General features: G+C 46.8%; 2 protein-coding genes across 2 annotated transcripts in view; one reads left to right on the plus strand and one right to left on the minus strand.

The window, feature by feature from the left end:
• Nucleotides 1-627: 627 nt before the first annotated feature.
• Nucleotides 628-8302, plus strand: OXA1L (OXA1L mitochondrial inner membrane insertase; the record flags this gene model as incomplete). Its single annotated transcript, XM_080706958.1, has 10 exons — nucleotides 628-690; nucleotides 1039-1182; nucleotides 2476-2689; nucleotides 6374-6517; nucleotides 6761-6846; nucleotides 7016-7180; nucleotides 7321-7425; nucleotides 7523-7685; nucleotides 7979-8059; nucleotides 8135-8302. 10 exons carry the CDS (start codon nucleotides 628-630, stop codon nucleotides 8254-8256), a joined length of 1287 nt encoding a protein of 428 aa, XP_080563084.1. The 3' UTR covers nucleotides 8257-8302.
• A 1596-nt stretch (nucleotides 8303-9898) lies between these two features.
• The window catches only part of SLC7A7 (solute carrier family 7 member 7), a gene marked incomplete at both ends in the record, with an annotated part of 46254 nt that continues 38555 nt past the window's right edge, over nucleotides 9899-17597 (minus strand). Inside the window, 8 exons of the mRNA XM_080707392.1 lie at nucleotides 9899-10002; nucleotides 10214-10397; nucleotides 10895-11044; nucleotides 11788-11884; nucleotides 12342-12445; nucleotides 12679-12802; nucleotides 15900-16044; nucleotides 16778-16903. Coding sequence (XP_080563518.1) covers nucleotides 9899-10002; nucleotides 10214-10397; nucleotides 10895-11044; nucleotides 11788-11884; nucleotides 12342-12445; nucleotides 12679-12802; nucleotides 15900-16044; nucleotides 16778-16903 — 1034 coding nt within the window. The remainder of the gene's footprint in view (nucleotides 10003-10213; nucleotides 10398-10894; nucleotides 11045-11787; nucleotides 11885-12341; nucleotides 12446-12678; nucleotides 12803-15899; nucleotides 16045-16777; nucleotides 16904-17597) is intronic.

Below are 17597 nucleotides of genomic sequence, written 5' to 3' on the forward strand. Positions count from 1 at the left end.
CCCTATTTTTTCCCAGACCTTTTTTATATTTTATTTGGAAACAGGGTCTCACTAAGTTGCTGAGAGCCTCACTAAGTAGCTGAGGCTGGCTTCGAACCCGTGCGGTCCTCCTGTCTCAGCCTCCCAAGCGCGGGGATTACACGCGTGCGCCACCACGCCCGGCTTATTTTTTATTCTGAATCAGAGTCAACCTAGGTTGTTGCTGTTGCTAAGGCTGAGGATGTCCTCGAACCTGCGTCCTCGTGTCTCAGGCTCCCAAATACTGGAATTACAAACCTGCGCCACCATACCTGGCTTTGCAAACTATTTTTAGCCCAACAAATGAGAAGACAAAAGCGGCCTTTAGAAAACTGAGGAAAATTCGCCAGATAGACACGGTCCCTGATGCTGGCCAATTCCGTGACGCTTCAATCTCCTTCAAGCCTCCGGAAGACACCCTCTGAGCGCTCCTGTCAAGGTGACGCCTTGAGGCTTCTTGCCCACTTCAAACATGGCCGCCAGGCCCCATTCTCCCTTGTCCGCCGAGCCGCGGCGACGCCTCCGGCTTCATGCCCGTTTTCAAAAGGGCCCCCGGCCGCGCGCGCGCTCTGCGTGCGCATGCGCAGGAGCAGCCCTCTTCCGGGCAAGATGGCGCTGAGCCTGCTGTACGGGCGCCGGGAGCTCGTTCGCGTGCTGCGGCCCCAGCGGCAGGTAAGGCCGGCGGGGCTGCGCGCCGGGGCGGCCCTGGCTCTGTTACCGGAGCCGGGGCGGGAGCAGGCGCCGGCCTGGTCACGGAGACCGGGTGTCCTCGGGTCGCCTGGGGCCTCGGGTCACCTGGGGTCACGGGAGGGTAAGTCCCCGTCGTGCGGGCTCGGTGCCCGGTGGCGGTGCTCCCCGGAGCCCGGCGCTGGGCAGCGGCGCCGAGAGCCCGCTGGAAGGCGTGCGGTCTGCGCCTGCAGAGGAGCAGCGTGCTCACCTGGGCGAGCAGGTGGCCCGCCTCTCGAGGAGGGAGCCTGGCGATGCCCAGCAGAGGGGCTCCATTATCCTTCACCTGCTCAGTTCCACAGCCTCACGGCGCCCGCGCAGTGGCTTCGGAAACCGCTGGCCCCAGAGCCCCCGGGCTGCAGGCGGCCGCGCTATGTCCTCGTGGTTCCCAGTCCCCGAAGCCTCAGTACCTCTGCCGTTTCGTTTGCAGAAGCCCAGGTAAGAGAGCTTTCATTCCCACTTCTTAACTAGTTCTGCTTTGTTTGAGGGGAGGGGAAGATACAGCAGAGTTTGATTCCACGGTCCAGTTTCCCAAGATATTAGCATCTTGGCACAGAGTGGATTTTGAACTTAATGGAGAAATGATTGAAAGTACAACACGAAAGATTCATGTCATATTCAAGGCATTATTTGCCAGAATGGTAGTAAGGGTGATGTGAGACTGAGACAGGATGGCAGTTCGAGGACAGCCTCAGCTACTACTTAGTGAGGCCCTTTGCAACTCAGTGAGACCCTGTTTCAGAATAAAGAATAAAAAATAGGACTGGAAGCCGGGCGTGGTGGCACATGCTTGTAATCCCCACGCTTGGGAGGCTGAGACAGGAGGATCTCACGGTTTCGAAGCCAGCCTCAGCTGCTTAGTGAGGCTCTCAGCAACTTAGTGAGACCCTGTTTCCAAATAAAATATTAAAAAGGTCTGGGAGTATACCTCGGAGGTAGAAAGCCTCTGTGTTCCACCCCCAGAACCCCCCCCCCAAAAAAAAAATAAGACTGGGGGTGTAGCACTGGGATAGAATGCCCCAATACCACCAAAAAAAAAAAGAAAGAAAGAAAATTTTAAAAACTGAGTTGAAGCCAGGTGTGGTGATGGCACTCTTATAATCCAGTACTTGGGGAGATTGAGACAGGAGGATCCTTGTTCACGGACAGCCTCAGCTCCTTAGTGAGGCCCTCTGTTTCAAAATGAAGACTAAAAAACAGGGCTGGGGGTGTAGCTCAGAGGTAGAATGCCCTTGGGTTCAATTCCTGGTCACACACACACACACACACACACACACACACACACAACTGAGTTGAGGGCTGGTGGTATAACTCAATGTTAGAATATTTGCCTAGCATGGGGGAGGCCGTGGGTTAATTAATTCTCCAACATCAGAATAGTAACAATAATAAACAGTTAAAAAAAACTGATTTAAAGAGAAACTGTGATAGTTTGAACACTTGGCATAAATCATAGTAGTGATATTCAAATGGCTGAAGTTTGGAAATCAGTGACTTGAGAATTGCCTTCCCAACATGAAGGGAAATCACGAAATCTTTCAGTAAGTTTTCTTCCTGCCTAGTGGCAAAAATAATATGTCCTTTGAATGATGAATTCTGTGAACACTGTAGACCAACCTGGGAGAACAAGAAGAGCCCAAAAAACAACCCAGCACTGGTTATCATAGAGGGATTTCAAATTCTGTGTGTCCCACTTACTGAATATCACACATTACTTCCTTTTCCATATAGATCCAGGCCCCTCCTGTTGTTCCTGCACCTCCCTTGCCCACAGCTGTACCTGAGGTGGCTTCTGGAGAAACTACAGACGTGGTCCAAGCTGCCGCCGAACAGAGCTTCTCTGAACTGGGGCTAGGGTCATACACCCCAGTGGGACTGATCCAGAACTTTCTGGAATTTATGCATATGGACGTGGGCCTACCTTGGTGGGGGGCCATTGCTGCATGTAAGAGGACTATATTCTAGACTAGGATAGAAGGAATGGGGCTAAGGGATAGGACCTGAAAGATGGCAGTTCTGGAAGTGGATCAAGGAAATAGGTAAAGAAATTTAGGGGTCAGAAAATCAGATGATTCCAATGAGGGGCAGAGGTTCATTATGCTTATATGCACGCTACTTACATTTCCAACATGGTATTATAAAACCACTTGACCATCTGACATTGAAAAAGTATAGATATTTGGCCTGGAGTGGTGGCATACACTTGTAATCCCAGCATTCAGGTGGCTGAGACTGGAGGATCATGGTTCGCAGACAGCCTCAGCTACTTAGGCCCTCTGCAACTTAGTGAGACCCTTGTTTCAAAATAAAGAATTTTTAAAAATAGGGCAAGAGGTGTAGTTTAGAGGTCGAATGACCCTGGGTTCCATCCCCAGACCCGCAAAAAAAAGTATAGATATTTGAATATGAGCGGGGAGTTGGAATAGAGGGCTTTATTAACAGTGATGAAGGTGCCTGGTGTAGACGAATAGAGGTCAGGTCAGACACTTAAACCCCCCAAATTAGGAAGCCATTCACATTGCCTTTGTAAAAGCTAAAACTTATAAGCTACATATGGTAATGGATGAATGCTTATAATCCCAGTACTTGGGAGGCTGAGAAAGTGGGTCACAGGCTCGAGGACAGCCTCAGCAAGTTGTGAGACTCTCGTCCACCCAGCAAGACCCTGTTTCAAAATAAAAATAAAATAGAGCTGGGGTGTAACTTGGAGGTAGATTGCCCCTGGTTCAATCCCTACTGCCAAAAAAAAAAAAAAAAAGCTAAATGTAAAAGTTTACTCTGAATTATGCTTCTTCCTACACCTTGCTCTGTTGCCTCTTCTCTCCTGTGACTTCAACCTCTTTCTTTGTACTGCCCTGCCCAAAACATACATACTCAAGCAAACCTGTGTGTTACTTAGGGGAAATTTTCTTCCCTTCATACTTGGTTCCCCTCTATTTCCTCTTTTTTTATGGCTTTTATTTATTTATTTATTATTTATTTATTTATTTATTTTGTGGTACTGGGGTTGGAACCTAGAGGCTTTCTACCTCCGGGCTTTTATTTTTTTAAAAAGGTTCTGAGCCAGGCACATTAGTGCACACCTGTAATGCTAACATGTAGGAGCCGGAGACAGGAGGATTGCAGGGTTGAGGTGTGCAATAACTTAGGGAGATCCTGTTTCAAAATAAAAATTAAAAAGGGTGAGGGGTATATGCATAGGTAGAGTGTTCAGTCCCCAATACCACAGTATTTAAAAAACAGGCTAAGAATGTAGTTTAGGTATAGAATGCTCTAGCTAGGCGAGGTGGCACGTTTGTAATCCCAGTACTTGGGAGGCTGAGACAGGAAGATTGCAGGTTCAAGGCCGGCCTCAGCTACTTAAACCCTCTGCAACTTAGACTCTGTTTCAAAGTAAAAAAAAATAAGCCAGGCATGGTGGCGCACGCTTGCAGTCCCAGACCAGAGGATCATGGATTGCGAACAGCCACAGCTACTTAGTGAGGTCCTCTGCAACTAGTGAGATACTGTTTCAAAATAAAGAATAAGCGGGGCGTGGTGGCGCAGGCTGGGGCGTGGTGGCGCAGGCTTGTAATCCCCGCACTTGGGAGGCTGAGACAGGAGGATCGCACAGGTTTGAAGCCAGCCTCAGCTACTAAGTGAGGCTCTCAGCAACTTAGTGAGACCCTGTTTCCAAATAAAATAAATAGGTCTGGGGGTATAGCCCAGAGGTAGAAAGCCTCCTCTGGGCTATACCCCCAGAACCACCAAAATAAGTAAAGAATAAAAAATAGGGCAGGAGGTGTAGCTTAGAGGTAGAATGCCCCTGGGTTCCATCCCAAGACCTGCAAAAAAATAAAAATTAAATTTAAAAATAGGCCTGGGAGCCGACCATGGTGGTACATGCTTGTAATCCCAGCATTTGGGAGGCTGAGATAGGTGGATCACGGTTCATGAACAGCCCGGCTATTTAAGTGAGGCCCTTTGCAACTTAGACCCTGTTTCAAAATAAAGAATTAAAAATTAGGGCTGGGAGAGTAGCTCGCGGGTAGAATGCCCCTGGGCTCCATCCCTAGTACGGCAAAAAAAAAAAAAAAAAAGAGGCCTGGGGGTGTAGCTTGGAGGTAGAATATCCCTGGGTTCAATCCCTTAGTATCCTCCCCACCAAAAAAGGGATATTTATCCAGTGGGCCTACTGTTTTCTGTTTATTCTTTTTTGGGGGCAGAGGGACAGATTCAACCTGGGGTCATTCTACTTTCAGGCTATGTCCCAGCCCTATTTTTCTCTATTTCGAAACAAGATCTCACTAAGTTGGCAGAGGGCCTCACTAAGTAGCTGAGGCTGTCTGTGAACTGCGATCCTCCAATCTCAGCCTCCCGAATTCTGGGATTTCAAGTGTGCACCACCATGCCTGGCTAGCCTTATTTATTTTATTCCATCTTTAACTTGCTGGTCTATTCTCAGCCTCAGCCCAGACCACTCATGTATCTATAGATACCATAAAATAAGTTTGTTGTTGTTGTTTTTGAGGGTCTGAGGATGGAAAAGAGGGGCATTCTACCTCTGAGCTACATACCCTGCCCTATTTTTTATTCTCTATTTTGAAACAGGGTCTCACTAAGTTGCAAAGGGCCTCACTAAGTAGCTGAGGCTGTCCACAAACCACAATCCTCCTGTCTCAGCCTTATGAATGTTGGGATTACAAGAGTACGCCACCACACCTGGCAACTAAGTATTTGTTGGAATGACAAGTAAATATGAAATATGAGGAAAGGAATAGGTAGGAGCTAAAGCAGCTAGCCGCCAGATAATTTCCTACTCTTGGTATTTTTAGAAAAATGACTTTCAAACTTTATTCCTGGCAACTCCAAAGTTCTACAGCAAGGTGAAGCCTCTGTCATAAGCAATCCTATAACTAGGCTTTTCCTTTACACGGGGCAGCTCAATGTACTTACTTTGTTGTGTCTGCACTTAGAGTTAGGGAGAAAGGGGTTCTGTTGGTAATAGAAAAGTTTAGAGACCATTGATTTAGATAAGGAGTTTTTGTTGCATCTCTGTTCAAGGAAGCAGATTCCTGGTCAGCTGCCTACTGAAGATAATGCTAGGCCAGGTGTGGTGCATGCCTGTAATTCCACTACTTGGGAGATTGAGACAGGAGGATTGCAGATTGAGGACAATCTCAGCAATGTTGTAAGACAGCAACCTAGTAAGGCCCTTTTTTAAATAATAAAGGGCTGGGGATGTAGCCTAGAGATAGAATGGCCTTGGGTTCAACCCCTGGTGCTACAAAAGTAAAAGTCAATGAGCTAGGCATGGTAGCACATGCTTATAATCCCAGTACGTGGGATGCTGAGACAGGAAGATCGCAGGTTCAAGGACAGCCTTAGCAACTAGTGAGACTTCATCAATCTAGTGAGACCGTGTTTCAAAATACAAAAAAAAAAAAAAAAAGCTAAGCTTCTATAATATACAGCAGAGGTGAGCCTTGAAGGAAATAGTTATACCCCTGTCCTTATTTCTAGGCCCCTTGAGCATGAGTCATTGGAATGGCTGGGAAAAGATAATTTTTCCGTGAGGACCTAAAAGCCTTCACCCTTCTGGCTGCAGAACTGCTGTAATATTACTCCAATCCTGGCTTGTGTCTTCCAGGTACTGTCTTTGCCCGCTGCATGGTTTTTCCTCTCATCGTGAAGGGCCAGCGAGAGGCAGCCAAGATTCACAACCACTTGCCAGAGATCCAGAAGTTTTCCACTCGAATCAGAGAGGCCAAGTTGGCAGGAGACAATGCTGAGTGTGAGTCAGTTGCAGGATGAGTGTGGGAGAGGACCATATTTGCACTTGGCCTGACATTCTGATGGGGAACTGGCAACCTAAACCAGTTGTTACAACTGGGCCAGTTGCAAAGGTGTATCTGTTTCTCAGGCCTAATGTGGCCAAGGACTGAGCGAGGTCAGTCAAAAATTTTATGGGTCGGGTGATGAGGATGTTCACCCTCGCTGACCATTAGCCTAACTTTAATTTCACCTCCCCTCTCAGTTTACAGGGCCTCCTCGGAGATGACACTTTACCAGAAAAAGCATGATATTAAATTCTTTAAACCTCTCATTCTACCTCTGACTCAGGTGAGCAAAAACATTTCCCATCTTATTTCATCAAATAGCCTCCATTGTACCCCCTATGGCTCACACACACGCACAGATGCAGGCGGGGGTAGGCATGGCTCTCTGTAGTGGGGTGTGAATGTGCCCCCTCTGTTAGGTGTGCCACTGACATGTTTATTCCATGTAACAGGCCCCAATCTTCATCTCCTTCTTCATTGCATTGAGAGAGATGGCCAACCTTCCTGTGCCCAGCATGCAGACAGGTGGCCTCTTGTGGTTCCAAGATCTCACAGTATCGGATCCCACCTACGTATTACCTTTGGTAGTCACTGCTACAATGTGGGCGGTCCTTGAGGTGAGTCCAGGCTGGTCTGCAGAGTAAACTGGGAGTGGGGGGTAAAGTGGCTGTGTAGAATTGACGGGTAAGAGATTCACTAAAATTAACATGCATTCACTACTCCTTTCTTCTATTCCCTGCCTTCCTCTTTTTGGCAGCTAGGTGCCGAGACAGGTGTGCAAAGTTCTGAACTTCAGTGGATGAGAAATGTTATCCGAGTGATGCCCCTTGCTGTCTTGCCCATAACCATCCACTTCCCCTCGGTGGGTAGCGACTTGGGGTTCCTGGCCCAGCCCCCTCCTGGCAAGCTAAGCTGGCCAGTGTGCAGCGTGAATGACTTTTGTCTTTGTTCTCACCCAGGCAGTTTTTATGTACTGGTTTTCTTCTAATATGTTCTCCCTGGTCCAAGTGTCCTGCCTCCGGATTCCAGCTGTACGCACTGTTCTTAAAATTCCCCAGCGTATTGTACATGACCCAGACAAATTAATTCCAAAAGAAGGCTTCTTAAAGAGCTTCAAAAAAGGTAAGGGCAGCCAGATGTGGTGGTGCATGCTTGTAATCCCAGCATTTAGGAGGCCGTCTGAGACAGGAGGATCACTATTCATGACCAGCCTTCCTTGGCTACTTAGGCCCTTTGCAACTCAGTGAAACCTTGTTTCAAAATAAAGAATTAAAAAATAGGGCTGGAGGAGTAGCTGGGAGGTAGAATGCCTCTGGATTCCATCCCCAGGACTACAAAAAAAAAAAAGTTAAGGCCACAACAGGGAGAAGTTGTCTTGAAATGTAACAGGACTGACAGGCCTCCTCTTTACCCAGGCTGGAAAAATGCTGAAATTGCACATCAGCTCCGAGAGCGGGAACAACGCATGAAAAATCACTTGGACATAGCAGCCAGGGGTAAGTAATACTTTCCGGTGAAATTCTGTTTCTTCCTTTCCACTGCTCATTGATACTTGTTCTGTCTTCCCCCAGGTCCTTTAAGGCAGACCTTTACCCACAACCCTCTGCTACAGCCTGGGAAGAATAGCCCTCCCAACAGTGGTAACAACAGCAAACCAAAGCCACAGCAGCCCTGGCGTGACACACTTGGCTGACTGGAGTTCTCGCTCATTCTGGCAGGAGCTCTGTCTCTTCAGAGACTTATCCCCAAGACAGACGACGTGTGTCCAACTGTGGGACGTGGAGATGCTCATTTCAAAACTGATTCCAGCCAAACTTGGTGGCACGTACTTGTAATCCCAGTACATGGGAGGCTGAGTCAGGAGGGCTGTATGGGTTCGAAGCCAGCCTCAGTTACTTAGTGAGGCTCTCAGCAACTAAGTGAGACCCTGTTTCCAAATAAAATATAAAATAGGACTGGGAGTGTAGCCCGGGGTTAGAAAGCCTCTGGATTCCATTCCCAGTAACACACACACACAGATTCCGGCTGGGTGTGGTGGCGCACACCTGTAATCCTGGTACTTGGGAGACGGAGACAGGAAGAGGACAGGTATGAGGACAACCTTGGCAACCTTGCAAGACCTTGTTTCCAAACAAAAAAATAAAAGGCTGGAATATAGCTCAGAGGTAGAATTTCCCTAGGTTCAATCCCCAGTATCGGGGAAGAAAATGATTGCACTACAGACTCTTATTCTTACATATGAAAGGAGCACTATGCAGCCGGCAATCTTCCCGGCCACAGGGTTAGTAAACTTCTGTACTACATGCTGCTTCCTGATGTTTATTAAACAGATGGCTGTGGCTTGAGAAAAAATTAGTACATTGCATCATGATTGCTCTTGCTGGGCCAGGCTCTTGGAAGTCTTATTGTTTTAATCTGACATGAAGAGCTTAACCTCTACCCCATAGGGTTCTATCCACACTTGCATTGCAGTCACAGAGATAATAGTGATAAAAATGTATTTAAAAATAGTAGCCACAAGTCAGGCATGGTGGTACATGCTTGCAATCCCAGAGCTTGGGAGGTTGAGACAGGATCACACAGGTTCAAGCTACTTAGTGCAGCTCTCAGCAACTTAGTGAGACCCTGTTTCTAAATAAAGAATCAAAAATAGAGCAGGAGGTGTAGCTCGGAGGTCAAATGGCCCTGGGTTCTAGACCCACAAGAAAAAAACAAAAAACTGCTGCGCCCAAAATCTTAGTGATAATTAGAGTAAAAGATGTTTTTGTGCAATAACTTACCATTTTACCATAGTAGTTTAGGCGCCATCTCTGTGTAGAGATTGGTTTATCAACCTCCAGCAGCTGGCTTGAGTGGGAGGAAAGATTATTTTGGATGTTTCTGTCCTTAAGCTAATCTGAGCTTAAGGTGAGCTGTCCCAGAGACACTTTGTGAAATGAAGCCACACTTGAGGAACAACTTTTATTGTTTTCCAGCACCTGTGACAGTTTCTTGTCTCTAAAAGGACAAGCTTGGAGCATTCTTGGTCTTTTAAAGGAAAGAAGCAGTGGGTGGCACACCCAGAGGTGCTCCTAGAACAAGCCCATTGGTTTCATGCTCCCCACCATAGTGCTTTATCATCCCTTTTCAAAATCTAGAACAATATGTAGCAAAACAAATAAATTACTTTTCATCTCTAAAAAGCAAGTTCAAAGGTTGAAGCTGCCTAGACCAGGCTTCTGGATGGTCTCCAAGGAACTGAGCTCTCCTTTCTAGCTTCCTTGGCTCCAGCCAGTTGGAGGCAAGACACCTGCTTCCCATGTCTCAGGTTCCACGTCTCAGGTTCCACGTGGTCTTTAGTTGGACTTAGGATCTGCTTGCTTGGGCGTTTCTCCATCTCCCAAATCCATTTCTGCAGCAACTGACATGCATAGAATCTGGAGGTACCGTGTAGTGGATGCTACAAAGAGAGGTTAGAGTCAGAGCCAAGCAGAGGCCCGGTGGGCTGAGCTCAGTGGCACTGAATAGAGGTGGGCCTGAGGGGTGATTCATCTAAGCCATGTGGTTGGTTACAGGAAGGGACTACAACAGGGGTGACTTGGGAGTAGATCTGCAGAAAAAGCAAAAAACACCGTAAAGTAGCTGAGCTGACCTAAGGATCCAAGGCTTACCCACAATCTTTCGGAGGCAAAGAGGTCGTTTGTGTTCTGGCACTCTGATGATGAGGAAGTAAAAGGGCAAGCCGGAGAGCGCGATGGCGATGCCGATGAGGGAGTTGATGGTATCACTGTAAAGTGGAACAGCCACCAGGAAGAGGGTGCAGAGGCAGAAGACAGTGGGGAAGAAAAGGCTGAGCTAAGGGGACAGAGGAAACAACCAGGCGTTAGATCAGGATTCACCAGTCAAAATAACCCCGCCTCCCATAAGGATCAGAGCACTGAAGAGCTAGGGATGGAGCGCTTGCCCGGCATGCCCAAAGCCCTGGGTTCCATCCCTAGCACCACAGACCACAGGAAAAAAGCACTGAGCCATTTTTCCACCATTTCAACAAAACCAACATCAAGTCCCAGGCAAAGGTTTCTTGGCAGTCCTGTGAGAAGGCTTATAGCAGCCAGGTGTGGTGGTGTACTGTCATCCCAGCACTGGGAGGCTCAGACAAGAGGGTTGCAGGTTCGAGGACAACCTCAGCAAGTAGTGAGAGGCATCAACCTAGCAAAGACCTGCTGTAAAAATAGAACAGGGCTGGAGTGTAGCTCTGAGGTAGAATGCCTCTGGGCACAATCCCCGTATCACACACACACAAACTCGAAGCAGCCACTCTAGCTGTTCCAGATGGAGCAGAGATAAGTTACCTTGAGAGGACGAGGTAGATCAGGCTCCTTCCAGCGCAGATAAAGCTGACCCACGATGGAAAGCCCCACAAAAAACCAGTAGCTGAAGCTGTAGTAGTTGATGAGCTGGAAGATGTCCTCCACACACAGGTAGATCAGGGCCATGAGACCCTGCGGGTGCAGCCCGAGTTAGCGCCTCTGGGCATTTGTTACTCAGGGGTTTTTTTCCCGTGAGTCCCCACAAACCTATGCCCTGCCAGTCCTCAGTCTCTGCTCTCTTCTCACCCCTTTAGCATGCTAGTTCCAGCCCTCTATTAAAAGAATCTCAACTGGATCTTTAGTCCATTCTTCAAATCTTTGCTAAGTTAACCCCCTATAAAGCATAAAACAACTCTCCATAATGTCTCTAGCTACATACCTAGCTCTTTCTCCTCCTCCTCCGTGCACACTGCTTCCCTGCAGGACTTGGTGGATTCAGAGTGATAGATTCAGAGTCCAGAGTGCACTCCATTACACCATGGCACCACTACCACAAAACCCTCACACTAAACTTCAGAATGCACTGCAGATGTACTTGTTCCAAGAAGTCTTTTTTTAGCCACTCTACCCAAGTGGATGAGACTGTCTCTTAAACACTACCTCACTCACTGTTGGCCTTGGTAATTAATCATTATAACATGCCCTATGTACTTCATGTCTTATCTTAGACTACAGGTGGTTATTATTCCTTAAAGGAGTTATATTCTCTGAGGAACCACTATAGCAGTTGGCATGGCCTTGTCCATGGTGGGAGTCTTGTCATTCCATGAATTTTCTATCAGAATTCCCTTAGGAGCTTTTCAAGAAGCTAAAACAGTTAAATCTAAAATTTGCTGTACAATCTGGCTTTTGGTCTCATCCTTGGGGTCACTTACATTGAAGAGCAGAGAAGGCACAGGGGTGAACCGCTTAAGGTGAATCATGCAGATAGCATCAGGGAGATGGCCTTCTCTGGAGCCCACAAAGAAAAGCCTATGTAGGTAAGATAGGGGAGGTTGAGAAAATTGCCTGGGGCACAGCTGGTTCACCTGCCATACTGCCCTCCCTCTCTGCTATCCCTCAAAAGGTTTAAATAATAAGAAGCTGAGCTGGGTGTGGTGGTGCACGTAATTCCAGTACTTGGGGGGCTGAAACAAGGAGAAGCGTGCAGGTTCGAAGCAAGCCTCAGCAACTTAGACCCTGTTTCCAAATAAAATATAAAATAGTCTGGGAGTGTAGCCCAGAGATAGAAGGCCCCTGGGTTCCATCCCCAGTACCACAAAAAGAGAATGGAGTTCAGTCTGAGATTAGCGAGAACTGAAGGTTGCTGATGGAAACAAGAAAGGTTGGGAAACAGATTAATAAAGTCCAGGTCTTATAAGTTCTACCGTTTCCTGCCATAGCTCTTCATAATACCCTGCCAGCAGAAGATGCGAGATGCCACTCTTACCTCGAAGCAGCCACAATGGAGGCATTGAGGCCACCAAAACAGGAGAGTGCAACTGCCAGTGGGATTGTCCAGTTAAATATTCCAAAAACCTGGTCTGCAAAAGTCTAAGAGAAAGGGGTGGGAAGGAGTCACTAGCAAGTCCTAAAAGGGGATGAAAGGCATAAATAGACCTGCCCCAGGTTTCCCCTCCCAGAAATCCAACCCTAAATCCACAATAAGCCTGGTTTCTTAAATGTACTCCCTGCAAGACTCTACCTTTCCAGGGTTGCACAGAGCTGGGAAATAACCCCAAAGCCCCCCTCACACCCTCTACCTTCTGCTAGTGACAATTCTTTACCACAGCAACAGCATCGCTGGCCAAGATGTCCTTCATGTCTAACACAGTGTAGTAGGCTACGTTGGTCAAGATGTAGATGACAGTGACGACAGGCATAGAAATGCCGATGGAGAGGGGCAGGTTCCTAGAGCCAAACAGAACAAAGGACATCAGAGCCAGGTGTGGTGGTGCACACTTGTAATCCTAGTACTTGGGACAATGAGACAGGATGGTAGGTTAGAGGACAGCCTCTACAATGTAGTGAGACTCTCAGCAACCTAATGAGAACCTGTTTCAAAACAAAGAAAGGAAGGACTAAGGGTATAGCTCAGGTAGAATCCCTGTGTTCAATGCTTAGTCCCTAGTAAAACACCACACACACACACACACACACACACACACACACACACACCAGTCGACAGTTGCATCTTTTTCAATCCTGGACTCCCTGCCACACCATTCTTTCTAGGGATGGAGATTCCTGATTCATTTCCCCATTGCCTTTGTCTGAGGTTGTCTAGAGGACTAGCTGATGCTCCCAACTCTTAAGAACTGAAGAAAAAAAAAGCTGGGTGTGGTTGTGCATGCTGGTAATCCCAGGTACAGAGGAGGATGAGGCATGAGGATTGCAAATTTGAGGTCAGCCCAGGAGATTTAGCAAAAGCCTTTGTTAAACTAAAAAATTTTTAAAGGTTACTGAGGATGTAGCTCAGTTGTAGAGTGTTTCCCTAGCATGTGCAAGGCCCTGGGTTCAATCTGCAATACAGCAAAAAAGAAAAAAGAAAAAGAAAGGAAGGGACACTAGAGGAAAGGAATATCAAATTGGGAGAAAGAGCTGTGCAAACAAGAACAAAGGAATTGACAAAGAACTATGTCATAACATAACAGGACAGGAAGATGGGAGCAGAATGGTTTTGCTTTTACATCCAAAGGTTTTGGTATCAGGATCCCTTCTCTAAGATTATCAACACTGGAAAATTTAAGGCTGAGAAATAGAAGAAAAACTATGGTGGCAAATCATGAAATCTAACACCTCCAGAGAACATGGCAGCCTTCAGTAGGAAGAATATGTGCATCTGAACCAGCAACCTGGCAAATAAGTCCACCCACCCCTTCGTCAGTGTGAGAAAGTTGGGTGCTATCCTCACTAGTAGCCAAGAGAAAGGCATGAAGGCCTCTCAAGGTCCCTCTAGCCCAAAAAAGCCATGATCTTTATAAACACCCGTGATGGCTAGACTACCTAGGAGAGGGCGCGTTCCGGGGCCATTCCGCCTCAGTCCGGTAGGTGGAAGCACCATCCAAGCCTCAATCCCATTTCTATTCTCTCTGCTCCCAAGGTTGCAATTTTAGATGTGTACCAAGAGTGCTTTTGTTTATCAAAGCCAAAAGGAGTTTATTGGTATGCGAACTGTTATTCTTTTGAAAATTTACAGAAACTCCACTCCCTGGCAAATCTTAGTTCCCAGAATCATAATATTTTAGAGCCCCAGAGATCCTATAATTCAACCCCAGCCCCCCAATTACAGATAAAGAACCAGGAAAAGAAAAGGCAGGGCAACTCCCTCAAGGTCATCCAATAAATGACTTGAAAACAAATTCTGGGTCCTCTGACTCCCTGTCCAGTACGCTTGCTTGCTTTTTTTTTTTTTTTTTTTTTTTTTTTTTTCCCCAGTACTGGGGATGGAACCCCAGGACATTCTACCATTCAATCCCCAGCCCCATTTTTTATTCTTTATTTTGAAACAGGGCCTCACTAAGTAGCTGAGTCTTTGAACCGCGATCCTCCTGTCTCAGCCTCCCAAAGGCTGGGATTACAAGCGTGCACCACCACACCCGGCCAGTACCTTTTTCACTGTGTGTGACTACAAGACAGGTGAGGTGCCACAGTCGAATGACTGAAACTGTACTACACTGTCAGTATGGAAGAGGAAAACAAAGAATGGGATGGGAAAATGAAACTAAGTTAGTTATCTAAAGTAAACTAACCTAAAGTTATCTACAGGGATAAAGCGAGGTGAAAATTTTATCAAGAAGAGCTGGGCGAGGTGGCCCATGCCTATAATCCCAGGCCGAGGAAAGCTGAGACAGGCAGATTGCAAGTTTGTGGCCAGTCGTAGGATTTAGTGAGGTCCTCCGCAATTTAGTGAGACCATGTTTCTAAATAGAAAATAAAATAGGGCTGAGGGTGTAACTCAGCGGCAGAATGTCCCTGGGTTCAATCCCCAGTGCCACAAATTATGTGTGTATGTGTGTGTGTGTGTGTGTATGTGTGTGTGTGTGTGTGTGTGTGTATGTATTTTTTTTTAAGATGGGGGTCTCAGCAAGTAGTGAGACTCTCATCAACCCAGTGAGACTCTATCTCAAAATAAAAATAAAAATAGGGTTTGGGGTATAGCTCAGAGATAAAATGCCCCTGGGCTCAATCCTCAGTACCACCAAAAAATAAAAAATAAATAAATAAAAGCACATACAAGTACACAACACAACCTGCTTCAAACAAAGCCTTCTAAAAACAAATTTACAGCCAGGCATGGTGGCACATGCTTGTAATCCCAGTACTTGGGAGGCTGAGACAGGAGGGTCTCAGTTCAAGGACAGCCTCAGCTACTTAGCCATTTGCAACTTAGTGAGACCCTATTTCAAAATAAAGAATAAAAAATAGGGCTAGGGTGTAGCTCGGAGTTAGAATGCCCGTGGGTTCCATCTGCAATATTGTAAAAAATAACTAAATGAAATAAAAAGGGCTTGGGGTGTAGCTCAGAGGTAGAATGCCCCTGGGTTCAATCCCCAATACCAAAATAAATGGTAATAATTTACAAAATATACCAGAAGGAGGAAGTTCATATCTTAGTTCTGTTATTGGGATCACAGACAAGTTAAATCTCTGAATACTTGGCCTTTCATCTACTAAAATAAGGCTGATGATGCCGGGCGTGGTGGTGCACACTTGTAATCCCCACGCTTGGGAGGCGAAGACAAGAGGATCGCGCAGGTTCAAAGCCAGACTCGCTGGCTTAAGAGACCCTGTTTCCAAATAAAAATATAAAATAGTTCTGGGAGTGCTAGCCCGAAGGTAGAAGGGTTTCCAGGAACCCCAGTACCACTAATAATAATAATAATAATAATAATAATAATAATAATAATAATAATAAAATAAGGCTGATGAACTTAACCCCCTAGCACTGGAACTCAATAAGTGATCTCTATCATTGCTGTGGACAGTTCAGTGATGAGGCACTTACCTCTCAGGGTTCTTGATCTCTTCTGTGACATAGTTGAGGGTATCCCAGCCCGAGTAGGAGAACAGAGCTGAGTACAGTGCCAGGGCAATGTCGCCCATTGCAAGTGAAGAGCCCTCAAAGGAATTCTCAAAGTTAGTGGAGGCTCCTGGAACCCAAAGACAATGGGAAGCAGAAGGGTTAACAGCAGGTAAGGGGCTAGAACACCTCTGGCAGCAAGAGGACAGGGAATAACTGAGGCATCTATAGAGATGGGCGGAATGCAGAGAAGGACAGACGGGATCCTGACAAGAACCTACGCGGCTTCCTGGCATAAGAGAGCAAAGTGGAGAAGCAGGCTGGAGAACAGGCCCGCTCTGCTCTGCCCTGCGGGCTGCCCCATTCCTATCCCTTTTCTAAGATTAGAGATGGCTGACACAGGGTAGAGGAAGGACGGGGCTCAGTATGTCCAGGTCAACAGAGTAATTGTAGCATGGGCATCATACCTAGAAACTGGAGGAGTGCGTACAAGGAGTTCATTTATGACCTTGCCCTCTTCCAAGGACAAAGAAAGAAAGAGCACAACAATCCTTAAGAGCCAACTCCCAGGGTATGGCTGTCCCCTCTGCAGAGAGCAGCTTCCTCCGGGAGGCAGCGACACAGAGCTTAAGAGACAGGCTTTGGAGTCAGTACACATTTCAGCTCCCCTGCTAACCACTAGGAATTTGGGCAAGATACTTGATGCTTCAGCCTGTCTCCTCATCTATAAAAAGGGAATAACAACAGTGCCTATCAAAGAAGGTTACTGGGAGACTTAAGTGAGGTAATACACAAAGCAAGCAAGCTTAGGAGTGTGTCTCCTAGGAAATGTTTATCAAATGTGAATTGTTATAACTTCTTACCCTGGCCAAGTCTAACGATGCCTGCAATGATGACGGCAATCAGTGCTAATACTTTAGCATAGGTGAAAATATCTTGTACCATGGTTCCCCACTTCACATAGGCACAGTTAATGAAAGTTAAGAGACCTGAAAGAAAAACAATATTGGTGACAGACCCGTCCCACCCAGAGGGCCTCAGACACCCAAGCAATCTTTCCAGTAACAGTCACCAAGATGGAGCCTTTGGCCAAAGTGAGCGTATGTGTTTGTGCTCCAACCTGCTCTTCACTGGAAATCTCTGCCCTAGAAATGTCCTCACCATCATCATTCAAAACATCTGCAGGCACCTGTGTGCAGAGCACCGCCATCCTCCCCAACCCCAGTGTCTTGGACAGTGATCTCAGATTTGCTCATACATAAAACTTCAATTCCCAGTCATGGCAGTGGGAGGCAACTGGTAGCTGCACAGGATTAGTGATGTGTTCCAGCTCTTGGTAATGAAAAGTCACAGTCTTTCTCTCCTATCCCTTCCTCCACCCCACGCCCCACACACAGCCTTTAGGACCCTGCACTCTAGCTCTGTTATCTTACTGCTAACCTTGCCGAGTCCCATTGTGACTTATCCAATGTCTGGACCAGCAGGTCAGGATGTATGGCCAAGGATTAGGATGGAGGCCAGACTTCCTGCCTTCTGCCTGCCAGTTTAGCTGCTTGTTTTTGTGCTTATAAAGATTCCTGCAGCCGGACATGGTGGCTAATGCTTGTAATACCAGGACGTGGGAGGCTGAGACAAAAGGATCATAGGTTCAGATAGCATTGGCAACTCAGGGAGAATCTCAGC

The sequence above is a fragment of the Muscardinus avellanarius genome, assembly GCF_963383645.1.
Source record: "Muscardinus avellanarius genome assembly, chromosome: 12".
In the NCBI taxonomy this organism is placed as follows: domain Eukaryota; kingdom Metazoa; phylum Chordata; class Mammalia; order Rodentia; family Gliridae; genus Muscardinus; species Muscardinus avellanarius.